General features: G+C 46.7%; 1 protein-coding gene across 10 annotated transcripts in view; it reads right to left on the bottom strand.

Annotated features, from left to right (window-relative positions):
- The window catches only part of ERI3 (ERI1 exoribonuclease family member 3), a 128073-nt gene that overhangs the window by 40552 nt on the left and 62214 nt on the right, over positions 1-25307 (bottom strand). For all 10 annotated transcript variants that reach the window (XR_005370299.1, XM_038558312.1, XM_038558310.1 and 7 more), the window contains one exon: positions 20730-20802. Coding sequence is in view for 8 of the 10 variants with exons in the window: in XM_038558312.1 (XP_038414240.1) it covers positions 20730-20802 (73 nt within the window). In the remaining 2 variants the exon portion in view is untranslated. Of the gene's footprint in view, positions 1-20729; positions 20803-25307 lie in introns of those variants that run through there.

Raw genomic sequence — 25307 nt, 5'->3', positions numbered from 1 at the left:
TCACCTGTTCCACAAGACCTCCAGGATCAGACACTAACAACAGAGAGTGAAAAGAATGACAGTGGCTGATATCTGTCAATGAGTCCAAGTGACCCAAGGAGGTGGGTAAGAGAGAACCATACAGTCTCAGTGAAGGAGAATGGTCCCCCTACAACCAACCTAGCCCACTGGTACCCTGATCTCCACAGCAGGCTAGGTTCAGCTGGTACACAGGCCCATACTGCCTTCTAGCCTAAGGCCACAGGAGAATTCCAGAAACATGGATCTTGGCCCCTTCCTTCCCTAAGAGCCTATATTACTGGCAGATCAGAGAGCTCCTCGGCTAGTCAACACTGCAGCCCTCTAAACATGGGCAGTCAGCAGGCCTAGTAACACCTAAACTTACTCTAACTAACTTCAGGGCTCTAAACTCCCAGGCAACTTCCTGGGCAACTTCCCCAGGGGCTCAGAAAGATGCTCTAGTTGTTGCAGCCTTACCCCAGACAGGATGTCAATCCCCAGGCTCTGAGAAGAGAAGTCATGGCAGCTCCTCCATCTTCTGCCTCTATTGCCAATCTTTACTCAATATATAGTCTCAGCGCCAACCCTCTAGGTAAGCCTCCACTATGTCACCCAACTCGGAGGGATGAACCTCATTCCTTCAGGGGGTTTGACCCCTTCAACTGAGAGGGACAATCTAGACCCCATTAAGGGACCTATCTGGGGAGCAGATAGAAGGAAGTCAGCCAGACACAGCAGGGTCCCTAGCAGGTCAAGAAGCTAGATCCCAGTGGTGCTTTTCCTTGAACCAGACTTTGAAAGCTCACCCCCTTGAGTGTCTAGTTCTAGAGCCCACTCCCCAGGCAGCCAGTGGCATAGAGCAGGGAAGAAGTTGGGTCCTAATGTGTAAAAAGCTCCAGCAAAGCAAAATCATTTACTCTTCGGTGTGACTGCTCAGCAGAGCTAATAAATCTTGCATGAGCAGGGCCGATTCTAATTTCCTAATATGAAAAGGCATTTGGATTGAGAGAGAGGGGGAGATAAAAGTGATTGAATCTCCAATAGTCCAGGTTACTGACAAGAAACATCCTGCTCAGCCCTGAGAGAAGGATGGCAGCACCCGCCCGCCCGCACACACCCATCCGTTCTGCCCCCCTCTTGGCGCGATACATCTCAGTCTCGTCTATTGACAGGACGTGGCTTTAAACACAGTTACACAAGTTATCATTTCTGCCTTCTGATCAATCTGAATTTTCAGGACAATTACCCTCTTAATCAATGATTGCTATCAGCAGCCCTGCGCCTGGACGGATTTCTCAGCAAGGTAATCATGCCGCCAGGCTGGACGGCGCGTGCATAGGCAATGAAGCTCCGGGTGGGGTCTCCTCCCTCCCTCCTGAGTCCCCCATATCCCAGCACCGCTGCCAGTATCGAGGACAAGGACGGCAAAGTGTGAAGGCCACTTCAAGGAGTGATGGGAATAGAAGGAAGGGAGGGGAGAGGGCCCAGCCACCCAGTCAGCCTTTCAGACCACCTGATTATGGAACAAACCTATTAAAACCCTAGATTTACTGCCCACCACCCTGATGCATCTCCACATGCCCTCCTGCCATCATTCCTACCTCCTAATTAGCCTAATAAAGCCCAATTCTAATTATGGGCTCAAACTATTAAGGTGAGTAAATGCAAAGAAAAGAGAAATATTGGTTTTACTAATCTCTCAGAGGCCATTGGTTCTAGAAATTCCTTTTCTTTTACAGACCTGGTTCATATGGGCTACTGGCTAGAATGGCAGGGGCAAACTCTTCTCCTCCTCAGATGCCCAGGCATCTGGAGCTGTCACAAAGCCAGCCTGGCCTAGAGCCGGGAGGCCACCCAGCTCAATACTCCCTCCAGGGTCTTTCCACAGATTCTACTCTCCTTGTATAAAACAATCCAGGGCCCCTCAGGAGAAGAGGGGAGGGGAGGGAGGAGGCAGTCTCTGCCACAGTGTTGAGTTAGCCAGAGACCTTACTGGTCTGATTTGCCATCAAGGGGGCAACTCAGGAAAGCTTCCCAGATTAGCTGTTGTTGGGCAAAGGACTTAACACCAGAAAGGCCAACAGTGGAACAGGTAGGGAATTGTCCAGGACACTGATGAATGAACTTACACGGCAACATGGGTTGCAGATATGCAAATACAGATATAGGGGGGCAGAGCAGCTTGGGGAATTTGCCATTACATCCCAAGGGGAAGAGAATTCGAAAGCATGCATGTATTTATCCACTGACATTTACTGAGTGCTAACCATGGGCTAAGTGGTGGGGATATAGCCATGATCAGTAGAGAAGGGACCCTTACTCTTAGGAGCTCACAGTCTACTCGGAAAGACAGGTATAAAACAAATAAACAGAACACTAAAAACTGCAAAAGTAATAAAGTGAACTTGTACACAAATATTCATAAAGGCATTATTCATAACAGCCAAAAAGTAGAAACTGAAATGTCTACCAACCTAACAAGTGGATAAATAAAATGTGATGTATCCATACAACGGAGTATTATTCAATAACGAAAAGAAATGAAGTGCTGATTCATAGTACCACATGGATGAATCTTGGAAATGATGTGAAGTGAAAGAAGCCAGTCACAAAGGTCACATATAAGAAATTCCCATAATTGCAAGAATAGGCAAATTTATAGACTGAAAGTAGATTAGTGGTTGGCTAGGGCTGGGGCATTCTGGGGAAATGGGAAGTGACTGCTAACAGAGTTTCTTTTAGGGGGGAGACAAAAAATGTTCTAAACTTAGATGCTGATGATGGTTGCACAGCCGTAGGAATATACTAAAAAATACTGAACGGTATACTTTAACTGAGTAAATTGTATGGTATGTGAATTGTAGCTCAAAAAACCCTTTAAATACAGTACCACAGAGGAGGTGCAAAGAGCTCACCTAAGTGAACAAAGCCAGAAAGCTCCACCACGCTATCCAGGCACTTAATATAGTGTCTGAAGGAAAAGGAAGTTCCCAATGGGAAATGCAACAAGTCTTCCAAGAGGACATAAAGGGGTTACGTTTTTGTTTTTAAGATCTGATACATTTATCTTACAGGGATAGAGAGAACATAAGCAGGGGGGCAAGCAGAGGGAGAAGGAGAAGCTGGTTCCCTGCTGAGCAAGGAGCCTGATGCAGGACACGATGCCAGGACCCTGGGATCATGACCTGTGCCGAAGGCAGACACTTAACTGACTGAGCCAGGTGTCCGGTCATGAAGGGTAAGTAGAAGCTCTCTAGGCAGAAATGCAGCAAAGTGCATTCCAGGTAAATGGAACAAATATGAATAAGGCCTGGGAGTGAGTGACCATGCAAGCTATCTTGGTATAGCTGAAAACCCAAAAGGGGTTTCATGAGGTAGGCCAGAGAGCTTGTATTTCACACAGCAGACAGCAAGATTTTTCAAGTAGAGAAGTTAGATGACAGGAATATCTTGGGCTTTGACGGTTTAGGTATGGGAAACATGTCACAGGTGCTAGGCCATGGTTTCTAGAGTCACATATCCAGCATTTAAATCCTTTAATTTTTCTCCCAATAAACTTGAATGACCAATGAAAGGGCTGGAATTCTGTCTATTTTGCTTGCTTTATTCCCAGTGGTTGGCAGAGTGCCTGACCCTAGTAGATGGTCAACAGCCATTTACTGAATGAAAATGAATGAAGGAATGACCACATTGAATCTAGTCCCATTTGGCAAACACTGATTTAACATCTACTACGAAGTTCACACTGGTTACACAGTGTGAGCTCTTCACAGGCAGGGTCTGTGTGTGAGCTCAACTTCAGTGACTCACCCAGGCTCTGTACAGCATAGGGCAAGTACTGGAATTGTATTAATTCCCCTCCCTCTCTTGTGGTCTAGGAGGTCTCCCTAAGACCCAGTGAATCTTGGATAGGTGTGGCACAAACCTGTTGCAGTGGCTGACAAGAAAAGAGGAGCTGAAGCTGTAGGGGTACAAGGTCTTAGGAGCAGGTGGTGGTGCCCAAGGTACGCGACCCACAGCAAGCCAGGGTGCTCTAGGACGCCAGTAGGCAATTCCAGTTATCAAAGCCAATGAGGACTTGAGAGGGAATGAGAGACCATTCCCACACCCGTCTGTAGAAGGGGGACCCAGCACCCAAGGCAGTGGGCCTACATGCAGGGAGGGGTGCCAGCATAGAGGCAGGGTGGGAACATAAGCTGCAGGTGGATGAGGAAGGGAAGGTCTGGGCCTTATTTCCTGAACACCCTGTTCTGACCCTAGAGATCCGCCATTTGCACTTCTCCCCTCTGGTCAGGAGAGCCCTTCAGCTCACGGCTGACCACAGTACGAAGGGGGCTCCTTAGTCTCCCAGCCCCCAATTCCTGTAGGGCCTCCCCTCCCCTCCCTGTTCTTCCCTCCCTTTCCTTCCTGCAGAGCTTCCCTTGAGCCATAAAAATAAAATAAAACACAAACACCCACAGTCCAGGAGGAGGGCGTCAGACAGATAATGGGCATTTTATATCTTTTTATGACACTCCCCATAGGCAGCTCGGCAATCACAGCGCAATAAAGGCAGGCATGCAGCTTGCATAGTTAAACAACTGCCGGGTAATTAGGCACAGCAAACACACCACTGGGGAGGCCTCAGGGTTGCCCTGGGATCTGCCTGCAGCCTGTCCTCTAGCCAGCAGCCAAGTAGGTGCAAAGCCCAGGCCTAGCACCATAAGCCCTGGTCATGGTGCTGAAGACGGACCTCTGGCTGCTACCCTATGCACACTTGGGTTCATGCCTGTGCACACTCACAGGCACAGCTGTCCACACCCATACATAAGCACTTGCCAAGCAGCTAGCCTGGACCTCATCTTCCCAGAAGGACCACTCCTCTTTACCAAGTAGGGCAGCCTAGCATCTCTAGAGGGTCCTGTGTTAAGGCCCTTGAAAAAGTGGCCTAGCTGCAGCTGGGATGAGCCACCCAGGTGGGTAGCTCTGAGCTTATTGAGTTACATAGGCAGCAGACATATAAACACAAACACATGCTTACGTGGACTCTCTTCTGTGAATTCTAACTCATACAAAGCTGAATCCAAAATAAGTTGTTTTTAAGAACACACCTAAACATGTTATACACATAATTCCTATTACTATACTTAACTATCTCTATTGTATTTTTCCTGATTTTCCCTGCTAGACCGGGAGCCCTGTAGAGGTAAAGACTAGACCTGATTCATCTCAGAGTCTAAATGCCCTGATACACAGGACTTTAGTGAGTGATTGGTGGCTGAGTGCGAATTTAGAGGTCCTGGTGCAGGCAGAGCACAAGTCACTTGCTACCTGGGGCCTAAGTCCAGGCTTATTCCAAGCTCAACTTATAGATATCTGGCGCCGAGGATGCCTCCCTGTGAATCCACACAATGCCTGTTCCTTCTCTAGAGACCCAGCCAGTCAAACAGAAATTTCAGGGAACTGGTGGCTAATTCATGGGACAGAAGAGACAAAACCCTGCTACAATCTCATTTGAAGGCTGAGATAGCTAAAGGAGCCCCTCAAATCAGCTTTGAAGAATCAGCCTGGGGAAAATTAAAGCACCCAACCCTAAGCCACTCTTCCCCCAAAAGAGCTGACAGCAGGCTAAGTGAGCTCACACAATGACCTCGGGTTGAACGAGCAAGTCCCATATGAATGTGAACACATGTCCAGCTACTTGTTCTGGTCTCTACCTGCCTGCACCTGCCAAGATAAACAAGAGGGATCAGAGGCCAGAAGAAAAGCCTGGGCTGCACTCTGCCTTTAGAGTATCGAGAGGTCCCCTTACTACCACTCCCCTCAAGGAAGCAAGGAGACAACAAGCTTTACCTCACCCCATGGTCTCATGGAGAAATCCAAAGTCTTAATGGCATTCAACTCTAGGTCTCCCCAAACTGTGGACTAGCTATCTAAACCCCTCCCCAATACCTGAGCCCCAGCTCTCCCGACCTGATGCCAGGCAATGCTCTGCTTTCCCAGTGGGATAGTAGAGTAGTCCCAAGGCTCGAGATCAAAGGGGAACTTTTCTCACCTTCCTTCCTTCCATCTCATTTTTTTGCTGAGAACAAAAAAGAGGAAACCTAAGATACCATGAATGATCTCAGAATGGCAAAGGTAGAAGAGATTACCTTCTCTAGCTCCCTCATTTGTTAGATGAGGAAAGTAACAGCTCAGAAAAGGCAAGTGAGGGCACCTGGGTGGCTCAGTCGGTTAAGCATCTGCCTTTGGCTCAGGACGTGATGGCAGGGTCCTGAGATAGAGCCCTGTATTGGGCTCCCTGCTCAGCAGGAGAGTCTGCTTCTCCTTCTGCCCTCTGCCCCTGCTCATGTGCTCTCTCACTCACTCTCTTTCAAATAAATAAAATCTTAGGAAGGAAGGGAGGGAGGGGAAGGGAAGCCTAGTGTCTTAAGGGTCCTGTGAGGGAAGGGAAAGGAAGGAGAAGAAAGGAGGAAAGAAAAGGCAAGTGACCCAACACCAGAGCCCATGTCTTTAATCTTCTAGCTTCAAGTGCAGCCCAGGGTTCTTGTGGTATTGTGCCAAGCTGTTCTCTAGAGATAAGGGCCTCATCTGCTCACCTTTAGGTGGGCACATATATCCACAGATCCCATATTTACATCCGTATCATATTCTTACACATGGGCATGTGCAAACATGTCCCATGTGTCTGAGTATACACAGACACAAACCTCCCACGTGGACAAATATACTTCTTTAAACACATCAGATATCCACGTACACATGGGCACACGCCTGTACATAAACAGATAGATCCCCATTAAACAGGTGCCACTCCCAAGAGACCTAGATTATAAGGCCAATCCCTAACCTTCCCCAATCACTGCCTTTCACTGACCCTATAACTAGTAATGGCTGTGGTTATGTGTTTGCCCCAGGTTCCTGCTCCAACCAGGCTAGACCAAAGGAACTGCCTTTAGGTGGTATCTGCTATGGGATAAGTGACAAGAAAGAAGCCACAAAAAGAGAGAAGCTAAATTTATCTCCTGGTCATGGGGCCTTGGGCAAGCTTCTTAATTTCCGAGTCTCTACTTCAGTACCCATGAAACAAGGACAACAGCCCCTCCCTTGCTGAGTAGCTGTGAAGAGGAGATGAATTAACCTGTGTAAAGCACCTAGCAAAGAAGCTGGCACCAACTGGGGCTCCAAACGTGGGTGCTCTATTATTGATACTGACATGGTCAGCCCTGCTTTTCCAGAGCGGCAGTAGGGTGATATGGGAGGGAGAAGGGTGGCACGGCTGTGCCTCCTGACTTCAAGGAAGTGTCTTTGTCCTTTTCTCTCCTTTTCTGTAAGTCCTTTGGTTTCTAGGGTCCAGAGTAACAGTAACAATAATGACAACAAAAAAAAACAATACAAAAAAAAAAAAAAAAAAGAAACAAAACAAAAACTTGAAAGAAGTCACAGTAATTCCTGGTTCCCTTACTTCTCTTGGACTTAATACTGAGTGTGGATGAGTTGATCTCTCCCTTGCCTCGCCTCTCTCCCCAGCAGCTCTCCCTCAGTGTCCTGATGTTCCCTCTGCTGACCTAGCTCTGTGGACTGAGAATTCTGATGGATTCAAGAATGAGATCTAGTCCTTATCCCTATGCTTCAGTGTCTCATGGTCCCACACAAGGACAGACCAGACCACACAAAATAATCAAGAGGCATGGAGCTTGGGCTACTCTGGGTCCCAGAGGCAAGCCTGAGGGCTACAGTATAGGCTGGACATTTGGGGTGCCTAGGCTTAAATCCAAGCCCCAAAGAGACCCAGGAGAAGGCTCACACACTCCCTCATTCTCAGGATTCACATCCTCATGGACACAAAAGACAGAGGAGGCTCACAGTGGGACCAGGGGAAAGAGGTGGCATCATGTGACAGGACACATATGACAGGACACATGTGACTCTGAGCAGCAGCCAGCAAGAGGTAGGCCGACCATGTGGTGGGCCTCATTGCAAAGACCTGCCCTGGAGGGCACTGCAAGCAACTCCAGGGTAAAGGTCGATTTAGAGCAGTGGCAGGGAACCTCACCAAGGAAGGAGGAATGCCTTGAGCTGACTGCCTCACCTGTTCCATTTCCCCTTAAGGCCAGACTCGCCAGGGATACAGAGCAAGAGCAAGGTGGGCTAGCCCTCTGGGTGAGAGTGTGCTCAGCTAACCACTCACACACCGAGTGCCATACTCTTCTAAAAGCTTTACAAACACCTAGTGACCTAATTGATTCCTCGCACTATTCTTTTGGAGGGGGGAGGGGGAAAGAGAGAATCTTAAGCAGGCTCTGTGCTGGGCATGGAGCCTGAGGCAAGGCTTAATCTCACAGCCCTATAATCCTGATTTGAGTCAAAATCTAGAGTTAAAAGCCTTAACTGACTGAGCCTCCAGGCAACCCGATGCCTCACACTATACTCTGCTACATTCTGCCTTAAGGACAGGGAGGGAGGGATCCCTGGGTGGCGCAGCGGTTTGGCGCCTGCCTTTGGCCCAGGGCGCGATCCTAGAGACCCGGGATCGAATCCCACATCGGGCTCCCGGTGCATGGAGTCTGCTTCTACCTCTGCCTATGTCTCTGCCTCTCTCTCTCTCTGTGTGACTATCATAAATAAATAAAAATTAAAAAAACAAAACAAGATAAAAAAAAAAGGACAGGGAGGGAGGTCTTCTGGCGCAATAGTGTCGGACTGCCCATAGCCGATAACGCTACAAGGCATGGTGCCCTTTCCCTTCCCGCTATCCCGGGCCCATAGACTCTTTCTTCCCTCACCTGGACGTAATCATGACATTTTTCTGGAGTTACTGCCCCATTCTTAGAAGGAAACTTAGGCTGGCTCCATCTAGACATCAGGCAATGGTACCTAACTGTTCTCATTTGCTCTCTGGGAAAAGGCATACACATGGCTGGCCCACATAAGTAGCTTAAGAAACCTTCAAAACTGTCGTATGTTGTAGTTCCCCATCCAGCAAACTGCCACATTCCTTCGGGCCTTTGTGTAAGCTGCTCCCTCCACCTAGAATGCCCTCCCTACCCTGTCTCCCCAACACTTTCAAGGCCCAAGTCAAACGTTGTCAATGAAATCTTTGTTGACTCTCTCTTGTACCCCAGACAAAAATGACTCCTCCCTCCTCTGCACTGGAGGCAACACAGCAATAAGAGCATGGTCTCTGGAGTCTACTGCCTGGATCAGATACCGGCTCCATCACTCATTAGCTGTTAAACCCCATGGAATATACTTAACCTCTCTGGATCTCAGGCTCCTCATCTGTAAGATGCTAATAATAGTACTTATAGAATTGAGGATTAGTGAGCTAATTCACAAAAACCATTTAGAGCATTAGCTCTTCATTTTTATTAATTATCTCTATTTTATAAAGGAAGAAACCAAGTTTCTGAGAAACTAAGTAACTTGTCCAAGGTCATGACACCACCATGTGGTGGTGACAGAGCCAGGAATCATCTGAAGGTAAATGTGACTCTGTACTCCCACTGGACACCAGGCATGCTGATGGCAGCAGGACTCAAGAACATGAGATGATCAGGGCACCTGGCTGGCTCAGTGGTTGAGGCTCTGCCTTTGGGGTCCTGGGATCGAGTCCCGCATTGGGGTCCCCGCAGGGATCCTGTGTCTCCCTCTGCCTATGTCTCTGCTTCTCTGTGTCTCTCATGAATAAATGAAATCTTAATAAAAAATTTAAAAAAAAAAAAAGAACATGAGATAGTCAACTCTGTTCACTACCTTCACACTCGGGGTAAGCTCGTCCACAGGCAGCATGAGGCTCCTCCTCCCTGGTACTCACATGAATTCTGCTGGGGGAGCCTCTTTCTCCTACTTCCTATACACAAAGTCTACCTTTAGCTCCTCTCTCCTTCACCCTAGCCTAGTCACCTCAGTCCTAGTGGTCAGTATGAGGACAGAGGAGGAGCAGAGGCACAGCACTAACATTCATGTCTAAGACAACTCTAGGAGTGGGTAATGTTTTTCCTGTTCTACAAAGAATGATACTGAAGCTGAAAGAAGTGACTTTACTGAAACCCCATAGCTAGTAAGTGCAGTCAGGATTCTAAATCAAGCCTACTGGACTCCAGAGCCCACATTCTGTGTGTCAGGTATTAGTTGTCTTTTATAGGTTCAGAGAGGTTAAGGAATTTGCTTTAGATCACATAGCTAGTTGGGAGCAATGTCTGAAGTTTGAGACAGACTCGTCTGATCCTAAAACTCTTTCTCTTGCACTAATGTTCTCCAGCCTGTGAGCTACATCCCCAGGGGCCAGTGTATACACTGAGCATCACCCTAAGTAAAGGGTACATCTCACCTATAGCCATACCATTTATTTATGTAGGTTTTTGCAGATAGTGTTGTCATTAACAAGAAGAAATCCATTTAAGAGCCAACCAAATTTACTGTAGCTTTTTTCATTATGGACTTCCCTTATCTTATCTCTAAACACCCAAAACCTACGTTCCATCAAGTGCTGAGGAGGAGAAGGAATGTCTGTCAAGTTTTCTGGCATTTCTAAGGGCTTCATGTACTCTGCCTGCCTACCTCCTTAAGAGCTCTCCAAAACCACATGCAGGCACTTTCTCAAGGCACTTTCCCAATCCTTAGTTACAAATGCACAGAAGAGAAGTGTCTTTTGTGTGGAATGACTGTCCAAAGGCCATTAGCAGTGACAGGAGGCACAATCCCATCTGGGACTTGAGGCCCATGAATGTTAAGAACCAATGCCATCTCTCGCAAAGAGGACTCCAATCCTGAGTTATGAAAGGAAGGAAGGAGTCAGGGAAGAGAGTTTCTGTCTTTTTTGACCCTGGCCTCCAGCCCCTTCCCTGCCCACCTGCCTAAGATATATGGTCTGGGGAAAAGAACTCCCTTAACTGGGCTCAAATCCTAGCTTTACCTCTTCCTGGCTATGTGCCCTTAGGCAAGTCACTTAGTGTCTCTAAGACTATCTGTCTGGGAAATCTGGCAGGGGAAAAGGCATCTGGACTCCAGGGCTCATTAGTCTAGTCCTATATTCAGTGTGGGTTCAGTTAGTTCTTGTTGATGCCTAGTGTGTGCCAAGTCCAGTGCTGAGCACTGGATATAGAGAGATGGATGGCACACAGACCTTAGAGCTCACAGTCGAGTAGGAAATAAAAACATATAAGTAGATAATTACAAAAGCACGTAATACATTCATTTACAAAGTGCTGAAACCATACAAAGGAGGAGGTAATCGACTATTTCTACCAGGGGTCGAGGAACATCAGAAAAGGCTTCATAGAGGAGGGTTTTGAAGGATGAACAGGAGTTTTCCCAACATACTAAAAGAGGAAAGGCAATGTAGGCAAAGGGAACAGAATGAGCAAAGGGAAGTGAACAGTCTCTTTGAAGAGTGTATTTGAAGAATGGCAAGAAGTTTGATATTGCCAAAATATTAGAGGGACAGGAGATACAAAGCTAGGGATGCTGCAATGAGACAGTCCATCCAGAGGCTTGGGTACTTTGCTCAAGGGACAGGTTGGGCCACAGCCTTCCATACCTACCCTCTTGGCTCCAGTGCTTTTCCTGTCAAAACAAGCACACTACAATCGCACCCTTTCCTGTGCCTTTGATTTAAGAGTTCCTCTCCTGGCCCTGACAGTAAGGCATTTCTGTCCCACAGATTATAACTCACTCTGGGCTATTATTCAGCTCCCCAGCCCTGGCCCTGCTGCAGTTAGTCCAAACATAATATCCTTCATGCATATATTATCTGTCTCCCTATTATCTGGAATCATTTCGGAATTAAATTTCAGTCCTGCAATATTGGCTTCAGGAGCGGCGCGCTTTATGGGCTAGTCAAAGGTTAGAATACCAATCAAAATAACAGTGCCGATGCAGCGAGACATTTTAATATTCCAAAACCCGGTAATTGTAAAAGGACATAATATTTTTTCCCTGATTACCCCAAAGGCAACACATGTTAACAAGGCGAGGGAAGGAGTGAAAGAAATTTCAGAGTTCAGACAGCTGTAAGACATATTTAAAGGAAAAGCCGGGCAGGGCACTACACCATGGGGGCAGGGAGATACGAAGAAAGGAGATATTCTCGCCAGCTCCAGCTGCCCCTGATCCCAAATACTGCACTGTTCCCTCTGCTACCTCTGGACCACATCCCAAAAGCTCATGCCCAAAGGCAGACATTGCAGAGGGTGAGATGATGGGAGAAAGAGCTCAGAATGTGGAGTCTTGAGGCCTGGGTTCTAGTTTCAGCTCTACAATTCAGGGGCCACCAGTCCCCAAGACTGGCTCCTCCCAGGACTTCAGCATCAAATCCAGCAGCAAGCGCTCCAGGCTGCTGTCCCACTCGCCCCCTTCCTTGTCCCATGCCTGCGTCCCCACTTCTTCCTCATTTATACCTGGTGCTCTGTATCCTGTCCTCTGTGTACATATTTCTTCCCAAAGACAGCTAGAGGCCCTGGCCTCAGAGCTGGCTCCCACCAGGATAGTGGCCCATAACTGCCCACTGCCCAACAGACAATGCTCTGTATTTTGGATGATGCCAAAGACTTGGACTACAGCCCATCTGGGTCTGACCACTGAGTGATCCAGAAGCATTCATCTTGGCACAAAACCCCAGTCCTCCAAAATAAAATAAAACACCTTGCAGGGCCCCTAGATCTTCACACCCCTGTCTTGGTTTTCAGTTCGGTTTTGTTTTTTTTCTTCCTCTTCCAAATTAGCTTCTGAATAACCCTAATGGAGGTGCTCTGCAGGTGGCACCATGTAGCCACCATGCTAAAGAGTCCCAGCCTCTGTCAGGCTGCCTATTACTGGAGCAGCTTTATCCCCACAGCTCCAAAATAGTGACCTGACCAACAGACTTTCAGGTCTTTTCACTCCTGATGGCTTCCCAGCTAGCTGAGCCCACTCGCTGGAGCCTCCAATCTGCATCATCCCGACCTGCTGACCTGCCTATGGCCCCCAGCAAAGAACTTCATTAAGGCCAAGAATTTATTCCTCCATAAGCCCTTAATTTATTACTGCACTGATTGGGACTCTGAATGCTCCAAGGTCAGAAAAAGTCGCGCTCAATCGTAGACACCAACCTTCCCTTCAGCAGTTTTTCCTGCTCTCCGCTCCCAGGGGAGGGGGGAGACAGAAAGGCTTCTTGGAGAAATGCTTCTCCTTCTTGGAGGGGCCCATGGAGGTCTCCTCCTCCTTACTCTCTCTTTCACAGCTGGTCCCACCCCCACCCCCTTCAGAATACCCAGAAATTACAGCAGGGCAGATAGCACAGACGGCAGAGGAAAAGTGGAACAGTGATCTTCACACCCTGGCACATCTGGGTCTGTTAAATTCTAGGTGGCCCCCTCCCTACAACTTCTGAGTATGACTGGTTGAGCCCTGTCGGACAGGACTGTCTCAGAATCCTCCTAAGACTGCCCGCCTGCTTCCCCCAAAGCCCATCTAAACAGGCGAGGGAATTCCAGATCATTTGCATGTTGTGCATGCGCTTGCATGGCCTGGTCTGAATGTACATGAACTGTATGTGCATACACGCAGACGTGTATCTATATATACATTTATCCCCATGTGTCCATGCACATGCAGTAAGAACATACACATTATGTGTGCATGTGTGTATCCACATACTCCCTTTCTTAACCTCTTGTTAACATTTTCCTCCACCCAATCTTAGCTACTCACTCCATGGGCACACCTTGGAACCTGTCAACACGGAGAACTGCCCCATCTCTGAATTCACTAACTCAGACATCCCAGTCTAACCATAACCTCTTATCTTTCCATGTGGCATGCTCAACTACACCTGATTTCTATATACCTTTCCTCGCCTTAAACTTTTTCCATATCCATCAGGCCCCCTGCTGTCTTGTCTTTCCTCAATATCCAGCTGAGGTCTCATAGTCCATCTGGGCAACCAGTCTTGCCAGTATTTTCAACAACTCCTTTGTTTCTTTCATCACACTTCTTGGGAAAGTCTCCACTTTGGATGAATCTAAATGTCTGCTTTCGGCATGCCTACAGCCAGACAGCCAAGCTCTGCTAAAGAAAAGTCCTACAGGGCAGCCCGGGTGACTCAGTGGTTTAGCGCTGCCTTTGGCATGCTTTGCATGGAGCCTGCTTCTCCCTCTTCCTCTCTCTCTATTTCATGAATAAATAAATAAAATCTTAAAAAAAAAAAAAAAGAGGGACACATGGGTGGCTCAGCGGTTGGGTGTCTGCCTTTGACTCAGGGCATGATCCCGGGGTCTGGGATCGAGTCCCACATCGGGCTCCTGCAGAGAGCCTGCTTCTTCCTCTGCCTATGTCTCTGCCTCTCTTTCTGTGTCTCTCATGAATAAATAAATAAAATCTTTTAAAAAATAAAATAATAAAAATTAAAAAATAAAAATAAAAATAAATGTAAAAAAGAAAAGTCCTACAACTGAACAGTGGTTCCACCATGACTGAATGCCATCAAGCTCGATGGGACTCTCAATACTGCTTAGAAATCCTACTCTATGTCTCAAGTTGGCTCACATTTCTTTTTACTAAAACTACAACAATCCTTTCCTACTGTCTACACACCTTTCCAGTCCCTCCCCTATTAGTTATTAGCTCACTGGCTTCATTGAGAAAAATACAAGCCATCAGATGGGGACTACTTCCACTTGCCAGCAAGTTCGCACACCTTCCACCTCTACCGCACCTACCACCACCACCTTCCCTCTCGTGGCAGAAGAGGGGCCTTCTTCCTGCAGAGAGCCAATTTCCATTCCACTGTTTTCTCCACCCCACCTCTTCTCACCAGCTCCAAGACCTCACTCATGCCTGCCATTTTCCAACGTTCCTTCTCTAACACTGCCTACAAACAAGCACTTGTCTCCATCTTACAACATACCACCTGCCTCAACCCCACACTTGCCCCATCACGGCTCTTGTCCTTTCTCTCTCCTTCAAAGCAGCGTTTCTGAAAAGGTTAAAATTTCTCCATTGCCTCATTTACTCCCCAATTCGTTCCAATTTGGCTCCAGTCCCTCTCGCGCCACTGAGTTTTCACCAAGGTCCCGAAGCCCTTCCATCTTAGGCACTTGTTGCTCAGTCTTTCTGTTACATGGCTCTGAAACTGACCCAGTCCTCTTGTCCTGAAAACTCTTTCTTTCCTTGGTTTCCATGGCACCACCCACTCCTGGTCTACCCCTTCTCTACCACTCTTTACTCTCTTGTTTTTACCCTCTTTACTCTCTTTAGCACAAAGGGTCAGGTAAAGCTAAATTTACATTCTACCTCTGCCAGGTATCAATGTGGGACACAAACAAGTTGCATCATCACTACGTGCCTGTTTTTTCAACCTTAAAACGCAAAAGATAACCAAATAATAACAGGTGATCATTTCAAGAAGTAATAATATAAAAATTATTAGTGAACAAGAAAAAATTAATGAACTACGTTGTATTTAAGTGTGTAATTTAGACTTAAAGTACATGTCAATTCAGACACTAAACCTTCATTAGAAATACTAGATCTGTATTTAGATTGTAAACTGCTGACAGTTGAAAATGTAAACTCACCAACACAGGTTGTTCTAAATATACTTAAAAGTTCTTCAAGAAAGTTTATTTATATTTTAATTGAACTTTAAAATGAAAAAAATTGGCAACTATATTGGATAACATAGGTCTACCACAGGAAATGCAATCAATAAATAAGAACTTTTATCACTACTTATCAGTGACCACTCCTTCTCTGTCTGACTCTTCCTCCTCTATTAAGTGTTGGTATTTCTCAGTGCTCATCCTAGGTCCTCATTTCTTCTTATCCTGTATACTCTATGCTCTCATGGCTTTAATGGTCATTCATACACCAGTGACTCCTCTGAATCTGTAGCTCATATCTATCCCTTATCCCTGAGCCCAGACCTATATATTCAACTACCCCTCTGTAGCTTCACGAGAACATCTGCAAGCCTCTGAACTCTACATGTCCCAATGCATCTTCTCTTCTTATCTCCAAACTTCTCCTCCTTCCATTAACTCAGTACGTTCACTTCAATTCACCCAGTTGCTCAAATCATAAACCTTGAGTCATTGTAGTTTCCTCTATCATCAACCTTCATAGCCAATCACCCTTTCCTGTCTTTTGTAGTCCATTCTGCTATAATACTTGTTTTTGAAAGAGTAAATTCTCATGTAGTCAATGTATTAGGAAACAGTTTAGCATAATGTAAATTTTGCTTTTGTTTATGTGTCATTTTGTCCATAATCAATACTAGATAAACACAGGAAAGTATACACAGCTGAAGAGAGCTATGTAAGAACATGCAGAATGCACACATGCTCACAGTTCAAACATAGTAGCTTTCTAGAACACTACATATATAAGTCACATCCACCTGGCTACAACTTACCAAATGATTCCAGAGAACTCTCCTGCGCAATAACTTTCTTACGCCCACTGCCAAGCAAACTTCAGGGTTTTTTTTCAAGGTAGAGTGCCATATTTACTGTAGTATTTATGTATTTCTTAGCCATTTAACATGCGTAAAATTATGCTACCATTTTTATTAAATTCCTATCTTTTTTATATGTCACTGATGAAGTTTTTGAGTATTGTGCTCCTAACCCCATTTTTTTTTTTCCTAACCCCATTTTTATTGCAACTTTTCATTACAACTTTTCATAGCACAGTGATTTTTAAGAAGGTCTATGTTGCATTATAGCAAAACGGACTGTACCACTTAACACCATAGAATCAATCCAGTCCTCTACATTCCCACTGCTATCAGTTCAATCCTGGTAACGATCATCTTTCACCTGGGCTGGAGCAATGCTCTAATTCTGTGGTTCTCAACCGGGGACAGTACCTCCCCACTTTCACCCATGTCTAGGCTGCTGGAAACGTATGTGTATCTGGCAGCGAGGGAGTGTTTTTGGTTGTCACAAGGACCTGGAGGGAGGCAGGGGGGACAAGAATGCTACAAAGTTCAGCAATGTTGTCCATACAACGATTTCTCCCACCCCAAGATGCCAACTAATAGCCCCAGTAAGAAAAGCCAGTACTGATACCCCTGTATTAACTCTCAGCTCTTTCTACACTGTAGCAAGAGCTTTTTCAAAAAGCAAATCCGATGACACCTCTCCTACATTTAGTACCCTTCAATAGCCTCCCCCTAACCCTAAGGATAAGGATCAAAATCTAAAGTGTGGCCTCCCCCTCCAGTTTCATCCAATGCCACTCTCCTGTCTTCCCCACATTCTCTATGCTCTAAGCAGTCATTCAATCAACAAATAATGACTAAACATCACTGTGTGCTAGGAACTATTCAAAGTGATGAGAACAGACTAGTGAACAGAGGAGACAAAAATTCTCCACTCCCACGGAACTCACATTCTCATCCCATGAAGCTGCCAAGCCTCTCCTTACCTCAGGGCCTTGCCACATGCTTAGCCAATTTCTACTCATCCTTCAGATCTCAGCTTAGACACCCTTCCTCAGGGAACTATTTTCTGACCCTGCACCCACGCCCCTCCCAGTCAGGTGCACTTTTGAAATGATGCCATGACTCTGGATTTAGCAGGGTTATGACACAATAAGAATTATTTAATATCCATTTTTCCTGTTATGTCTCCAGGCCTAGTACAGTACCTGGAACACAGAGGGCACTTAAGAATATGTATTTATTGATGAAGGTATGTATGTTTATATATATACATATATGATATAGCTATATACATCTATCTATCTCCAAATGTCTTCATGTTTTACGATACGTATGTATAAAGGTGTGCCGGTGTATATTTCCGTATATTTCTGAAGGTGAATATGTGACTACGTATATACACCCCTACGTATGGATGGAAACATACATACAATTTTGGATATGCCTACTTGGGTATAATCATTCACATAAGTAAACATGTGTGTATTTTTGCACCTGTGTGTGTGTGTGTGTGTATGTGTTCTTCTGGCTCCTCAGTGACAGCTCTGACCTCCTGAAGGGAGCTGGGAGCAGGGCCCCAAGTCTTCTCTAAGCTGACAGTTCAATAAGAGTGTAAGATCATTCAATGACACTCCAAATGTCAGCAAACACTGGCTTGCTCCACTCTGCTACAGGGAAAGTAGGTGGAGGCGGGAGATGTGGAAGCCTGGCCACTGAAAAACTGCTCTTCCCTGACACAGTACACATCATTTCTGGACAGCAGAGGCCTTAAGAAATGGGGATGGTGAATTCAGCTCCAGTTCACTCACTGGGCAAATCTTGGCAGTCCTGGAGACAGCCAGGACCTGGGTCATACAGGGGGAAAGAAAGGCATGGAGTAATATGTTGCACAATACCCACGCAACCCTGGCAATGATCTCTCTGGCTTGCTCTTACTGTTACTCATTTTAAGGGAGGAGGAATCTTTGTGCACCATGCACTAATTCATGCAGTATAAGTCAAAAAGATCACCAGGCCCCTGGACCTCCAGAGCCCTGCAGCCTCTCTTTTGAATAGCTGCTGGCAAGGACTGGCCCAAAGTTCTGAACTGAGTCATCTCTCCTGCTGGGCCCTCTGACATAGCTGGAACATGATTTGGGGAAGGAAGAGATTAGGCCCCTCTAATGCCACTCACCTCATGCCATTCTTGTTTTTCCTAAACCTGCTCAGTTTACCTACCAAGAGGCAATCACAAGGCCACCTGGGAACAGAGTCTCCAGTTTCTACCTGTACTCATTTCCCTCCTACGGTTCAGCACAGTCTGGCAGAGAACTATGCTGAACAGGCTCAGAACAGCCTGCCTCCAACCCCGGCAGCATCAAGGTAGCCATGAGTGGCAATGTTAACACACGGGTCGGCTGTTTTCCTCCTCTCTGCCAAGGAACCTGGAGGCAGAGAGTTATCCAGACACCAAAAAGTCTAGTGAACTTCACAGAGCAATTGTTCATGGTCAGCGCCTGCCTCGCCTGGCCGGGCCTTCACATTGCATTTGCTGAGGCCAGCAAGTAGCCTCAGATGCACTCTGACAGCTGGTATGCTGTCTTCCAGGAGCGCAGACCTAGCCACACCCTCGTGCAGAGCTCCGCCAAGCCCTGAGTGAGAGGGCTTGTGGAGCCAGTTCTCAAAGATCATCAGCCAGCCACTAGCCACTGGCGCGTCCTCTGTACATAGCCCTGATCTGGCCACTTCAGACGCAGAGAGGAACCAGCCTCAATCTCCATGCTCCAGATGGATAGGTCTTTGAGGAAACATATAGGGACTCAGTTTCAATACTCAAAGATCACTGATATCCAAAGGGTCAAGGAGTCTCAAGACAAGAGATTGACTGCTGACCTCAGAAGAGGTGATATCTGAGCTGAATCCTCAAGATCGAATGTGCCTGATGAATATGACTGGGGGACGCTTCAGACTGAGGTAAGGCCATAGGCCACGACCTGAAGATAGGACAGAGCCTGGCCCCCTCAGCCAAAGATGGAAGGTAGTAAATAGCGACTGCTCCAGTCCAAGGGAGATCATTTGGAGAGGTGGGTAAGGGTTAAAGTACAAACAAGCCAAGGACCAAGTGTGAAGGATCTGAGTACCAGGCGAAAATAGAGGAGCTCACAAATGTCGCCATAAAGAATGGCTGCCCTGAGATCAATGGAACTAAGTCCAAAGTCATTCTCCTTTCCTCTTCTTCCACATGCTCACTTAGCTCCAACTCAAACATACACCAAAAGCATGCTGCTCCCTTTGCCCGGAAAGTCTTTCTCTCTTTCAGACCCATATTCCATCAAACACCCAGTTCAAGACCCAAATCCTCACAATACATCTTAGCCTTCAATGACCTCTCTCTTCTCTAAGCCCCCCGGGAGCCACCTACTCTGAACCCTGGTGTGTTCTCTCTTCTCCGATTTCCTGGGTGTCACTAAGCTGATCAGCAGCATGGGGTTTTGAGGCTGCTCCAAGGCTATTACCCTTATATCAATATTATGGGAGTGAGTCTTTCTAGCAGACTGGGCCTCATGGAAGAAGTATCCCAACAGAGCAGGGATCTTGGGAATCTATACCTACACTTCCTTTCTTCTGCTTACCTGAGAAGTATAGCACACACTGGAAAAGTACACTTTTCTGGGTAATCCATTCTCCACTAGGGCCCAATTTCATAGCCACATGGGGTCCCTCCCAGCCCACAGCCCCGGCACCCACTCCCCTGGCACTTGGTGCTGCATTAGGGCCAATGTCCTTCCTCATACCCAGAGGTAATTGGACTCTAGTTTCCACGATCCTTCTCACATGAGCAAGGCTCCGCTGGGGCGAGGCAGGACCAAAGCCAGCCTGAACCAATTCTATCTCCCAACCAGAGGGACACCCCAGGGCCACTCAGGAGGGTCAGAGGCCACACTCATGATCACATCAAAGAAGGACACTTTCCCAGAGACTCAGCTAGCACCACAGCTCTCCTAAGGACAATGCAGCTCAGCCCAGGGACTCAGATCTGAGCAAGAACCTAGAAAATCCCCTTCTTTGGGACTTCTCTGCACATCTGGATGACACCACATAGGACGGTGTCATGCTCTACACTGAAGCCTGATCCCCAAGCAGCTCCCCACTCCCAGAAAGAACCACAATCTTCCAGTGCATATTAGTTAGGGAAAAGGAAGGAAGGATGTTGAGAAAAGAGAACACAAAGAAAAGGAAAGAGATGACAACAAAAAGAGAAATGAATAAAAAAAGTGAGTGAGGGAGGGGATTGAAGGCACAGGAGACCCAGAGGAAGCACCCACATGGGGCTCAGACACGGTACCTTTTTCAGATTAATCCACTGCTTGAAGTAATCCGCCACTGGCAAGCCCAAGTACTGGCACTGGCCTGGGAGCCTACAAGAAAGGGAAAAGACAACAAGTTGGGAACATCCACATCCCAGGTATAGAGTCTGAGTCTAGGAAATGCAAACAGACCTCAGAAGGCTAATCCATTAGCCACAGGTCCCACCCTGCCCAAGAAAGGCACCCTGCCTCTAGCACCGTGGGCACTGGGCTCCAGATCTAAATGTGAGCACCTGGAGCCTCTAGCAGCTACTATTTTCTGATGGCCTGCAATATGCTAAGGATCTTACCTGCCTTGGCAGGTGATTCCTCAGTGTGATGATGCTAGAAGGTATTGTTGCCTACCTTCTACAGATGAGAAAATGAGAGGGGTCACCGCAGGTCCCATAGCTAAAAACTGACAGTGCCAAGAATTGAACCCAGGTCTACCTCACCCCAAAGCCTATGTTCTTTCCAATGCACCAGTTTGTAACTTTTATTACAGCAGAGAGGGAGGGATATAAGGTGGGAGGAGGGACAGAAGGAGCTTGCAAGTTGGTGATAGCTGGGCAGGGCCTTAAGTTCACATTTAAGTCTCTAGCAAGAAGCTTTCTACAAATAGAGAAGAGACCATGCAAAAGGATAAGAGGTCAGAATTTTTTTTTTTTAAGATTTTATTTACTTATTCATCAGAGAGAGAGGCAGAGACACAGGCAGAGGGAGAAGCAGGCTCCATGCAGGGAGCCTGATGAGGGACTCAATCCTGGGACTCCAGGATCACGTCCTGGGCCAAAGGCAGGCGCTAAACCACTGAGCCACCTGGGCTGCCCAAGAGGTCAGAATTTAAACTAAGGGGTTGTCCTTGTTTTTTCTTATAATTTATAAATGATCTTTCCCTCTAGATAGGATGTCGTATCCTCATAAATCCATTCAACCAAACATTTACTGATGTTTAATAATAGACAGGTACTTAGGGCTCAAAACGTAAGACTTAAAAAAACAAAAACAAAAACAAAAAAAACCGTAAGACTTAGCCCCTGCCTCTAAGGGGCTCACAATTTGTTCAATGGGACAGACAAGAAAAGAAATAAATAGACGAAACAGCCTTAAGTAGGAGCACTGGGATACATGGAAACATGGAAGAAGATACCAGAAATAGTAGCTGGGAAAGATCACAGAACTTTCTTGCTAAGAGAAGAGCTTGGCCACAGGCAAGGGAGAGCCTCTGAAGAGTTGTGGTTTACAAATATTTTTCTGGGACAACAAAAACAATACCCTGAAAAGGCTGGGTAGTAGCTCAGAGCTAGGCAAAGACTGTAGAGATAATGAGCAAGGAACAGATAGGAGATGTGAAGGAGGCCTTGGTAACCAAATGGGATGTGGGGCCAAAGGAGAGGAAGTGGTACAGACCAATTCAAAGCTCTGTGGCTTGACGAGCTTCACGCTACTCACTGGGTCAGGCAGAGGAGGAGGCAGGGGCAGAGAGAGGATATCTGACACCCAGAGCTGACTAGTGGCTAGTCAACTTTATTACTGTTTTTAAATTCTCTGCCCAAATCACAGTGAACTGCTCATTGTCTCACCCCTAATGCACCACTGGAAGGAGGCACAAGTTTGGGAACGCAGTTTTATATACATGCATGGTGCATGGTAAGCACTCAAAGTGCCTAGGAGACATGCGGCAGTGGGATGATAACTACAGAGGCAGCTGGATATCCAGTTTTGAGGAGAGGTCTGGACTGGAGATATAAACTACTAAATCATTAATGTAATTTTTTTTCTTTTTCTTTTTATTTATTTATGATAGTCACACACACACACACACAGAGAGAGAGAAGCAGAGACAGGCAGAGGGAGAAGCAGGCTCCATGCACCGGGAGCCCGACATGGGATTCGATCCCGGGTCCCTAGGATCGTGCCCTGGGTCAAAGGCAGGCGCCAAACCGCTGCGCCACCCAGAGATCCCTCATTAATGTAATTTAAATGAAATTAAAGCCACACAAGTAGATCAACAAGGAAGAGTATGGAGTGAGATGAGCAGAGGGCCCAGGCTAATGTCTCGTAAGTGTTACTGAACTAAAATGAAATGAAGTCATCCTAGAAGACCATCACCACACAGTGGAACTCACTACTTTACATGACAATCAGCTCTAGTTTGGGACTCCTTCAATTCTAGAACATCCTTCCTTAATACTAAACTAAAACCTATCTCTTTATATTTTCTACCCATGAGTCCTTAGAAACTAGAGAGTGAGACTTCCAACTCTTCCCTACAGAATACTTCCCAGATCTAAGGGCCCAGGAAGCTTCCCCCAGAGGTCCCTGCTCAGCTCCTTCCAGAATTCCACAGGAGATACTGGACTATGAGTCAGGACTTACCAACCCACCTTCATTCCTAGAGGGCAGAGCTCCTGGACCTTTTTCAGGGTATCAGATACCCAGAGCCACACATGCTCTTTAACCTCACTTTACATCAACTTGTAGTCAATCTAAACAATCTAAAAGCACATTTCCCCTTTCTGGAATATATACAACAGATTTCTGAGCTTAAATTACAGATCATTAGTATCAAATGGCATGGAGTAGTCAAGCAAGATGAGACCTGAGAAAAACCTAATGAATTTGGTATCAGTGGGTTGGTGGGAGCAGAAGGCAGCATGCAACATGTCAAACAAGGATTAAGAGATAAGAAAGTGGAGACCACACTGTAAGCTCCTTTTTGAGGAAGTTTGGCAGTAAGAATCCAGTTAAGATGATTGGTTCCGTCAGAGAAAGATCCAGGGCAGTCCAGCCTTCCCTCCATTATTTGACAGACTCTGAGAGGAAAGTGATACCCATATTTCAGGCAGTATAGTAAGGATTTACTTTTCTGAGACCTGAGATATCTTACTTGAAGGGAGGTTCCTCTCAAATATCCAGGCGGCTCAGGTACATTAATTACAACCAATTTCCCAGAAGGCAAATTCTGGCTGAGACCAAGATGAAGTAATATGCAGGGAGCACATCCCCATGTGGGAACTGAGGACCAAGAATGTAAAGAGACTAGGTAAGGCTTTTTTTCTGTTTTTTTAAAGATTTTATTTATTCATGAGAGAGAGAGAGAGAGAGAGAGAGAGAGAGAAATACAGGCAGAGGGAGCAGCAGGCTCCTTGAAAGGAGCTTGATTCGGGACTTGATCCCAGGACCCCAGGATCACCACCTAAGCCAAAGGCAGACACTCAACTGCTGAGCCACCCAGGTGTCCCTAGGCAAGGTTTTGAAGGATGAAAGATAGATAGCCTTAGGAGCTAAAGTGTGGTTGCTTAAGGAGAACTGTATTGTCTAGATAATTTTATTTCCTTCTATTTTTCTTTCATGTTCCTTACCCTTGTTATTTGTGAAAATGCTTGCTGAGCTCAGCTATTTTTGAAAACTCATATTAAGGTCTTGTGAGTGAAGGGGGTCACCAGAAGCAGCAGAATCTGCAAAGGAAGAGGTCAGGGGGACTGGCCAGCAAAAAGCAGGGGTCCTGGGCTACCTATCATATTCTCCCTTAGCCATTCCCAGTGCCTCAATTCTTTGAGATGGACCAGGAGCCCTACTGGCTGTGGCTACCCTTGGTTGGGGGTGCAGGCGGGGGGGCTCCCTCTCCAGCAAGATTTCAAAAGTAGCCATTTCTACCCAGGTAGGAAGGGTCTAGCACAGTAGAATCTTACCTGATCCTCTCAGAGGAGGACCCATACCAGAGAGGCCGTGTCAAAGACAGAGGAGACAGACTGTCAGGCTGGATGGTCAGCCTCAGATGAGGCTCAGCAGCGACCCTGAGTGCTATCTGTACCCCATGGCTGACTGAAGCAGAGGAGGATGGGACTATAATTTTCACTCAGGCTCTAGTACTTGCAGGGACACATGCAGTTTGCAGACTCACAGGCATTTAGGTTGTTGAGTCCTCCAGTCTGTGGCTGGTTCTAGCCCTGTGACTCCAAGACACAAGCAGTAGAGATGTAGCATGGTCCAGGCCCATCTTCACAAGAGACTCAGAGCCAAATGCCAGAACTTGAACTTCCAGATGCCTCATGGGAAGACAGCTACGCATTTCTATGACAGAACCCTACCCAGCTTAGAGAGCACCAAGAGAAGCCATGGAGGAGGGTAGGTCAGAATAGTCATCAGACCCTACATAAAATAGGAAAGCAATGCCCAGAGAAGAAAAAGGATTTGCTCAATCACATAACAAACCAAGGGGAGAATGAGAAGTAGGATCTCAGCCTTCTGACTGCACAAGGCATCAGTCATGCACATGCACTCAGAGCTCTTTACAGTCCCCAGGGAGGTAAGGGCTGGGGCCTTAGAGAGGCAGGTAGCATGGTAGGCATGGCGGTTACTGCTCAAGGTCACATCTGGCTCCAAGGTTCTTAGGAGCCTAAGGCTAGGGTCTGTGGGTACCATGGGGTACATGGTTCCATCAACTTGTAAAGGAAAAGGGCAAAAGCCCCACTGGCACAAAGGGTCTAAATGCTGTGAGTTCCTACCAGATACTGATCCCAGGGAAAGAGCCACTGGCAGTGGGCCCTGAACTAGCCTGCGGGCATGAACGT

This window comes from Canis lupus, chromosome 15, assembly GCF_011100685.1.
Source record: "Canis lupus familiaris isolate Mischka breed German Shepherd chromosome 15, alternate assembly UU_Cfam_GSD_1.0, whole genome shotgun sequence".
Classification (NCBI taxonomy): domain Eukaryota; kingdom Metazoa; phylum Chordata; class Mammalia; order Carnivora; family Canidae; genus Canis; species Canis lupus.
The sequence above is the reverse complement of the archived record's forward strand: the minus strand, read 5'-3'. Positions and strand labels throughout refer to the sequence as shown.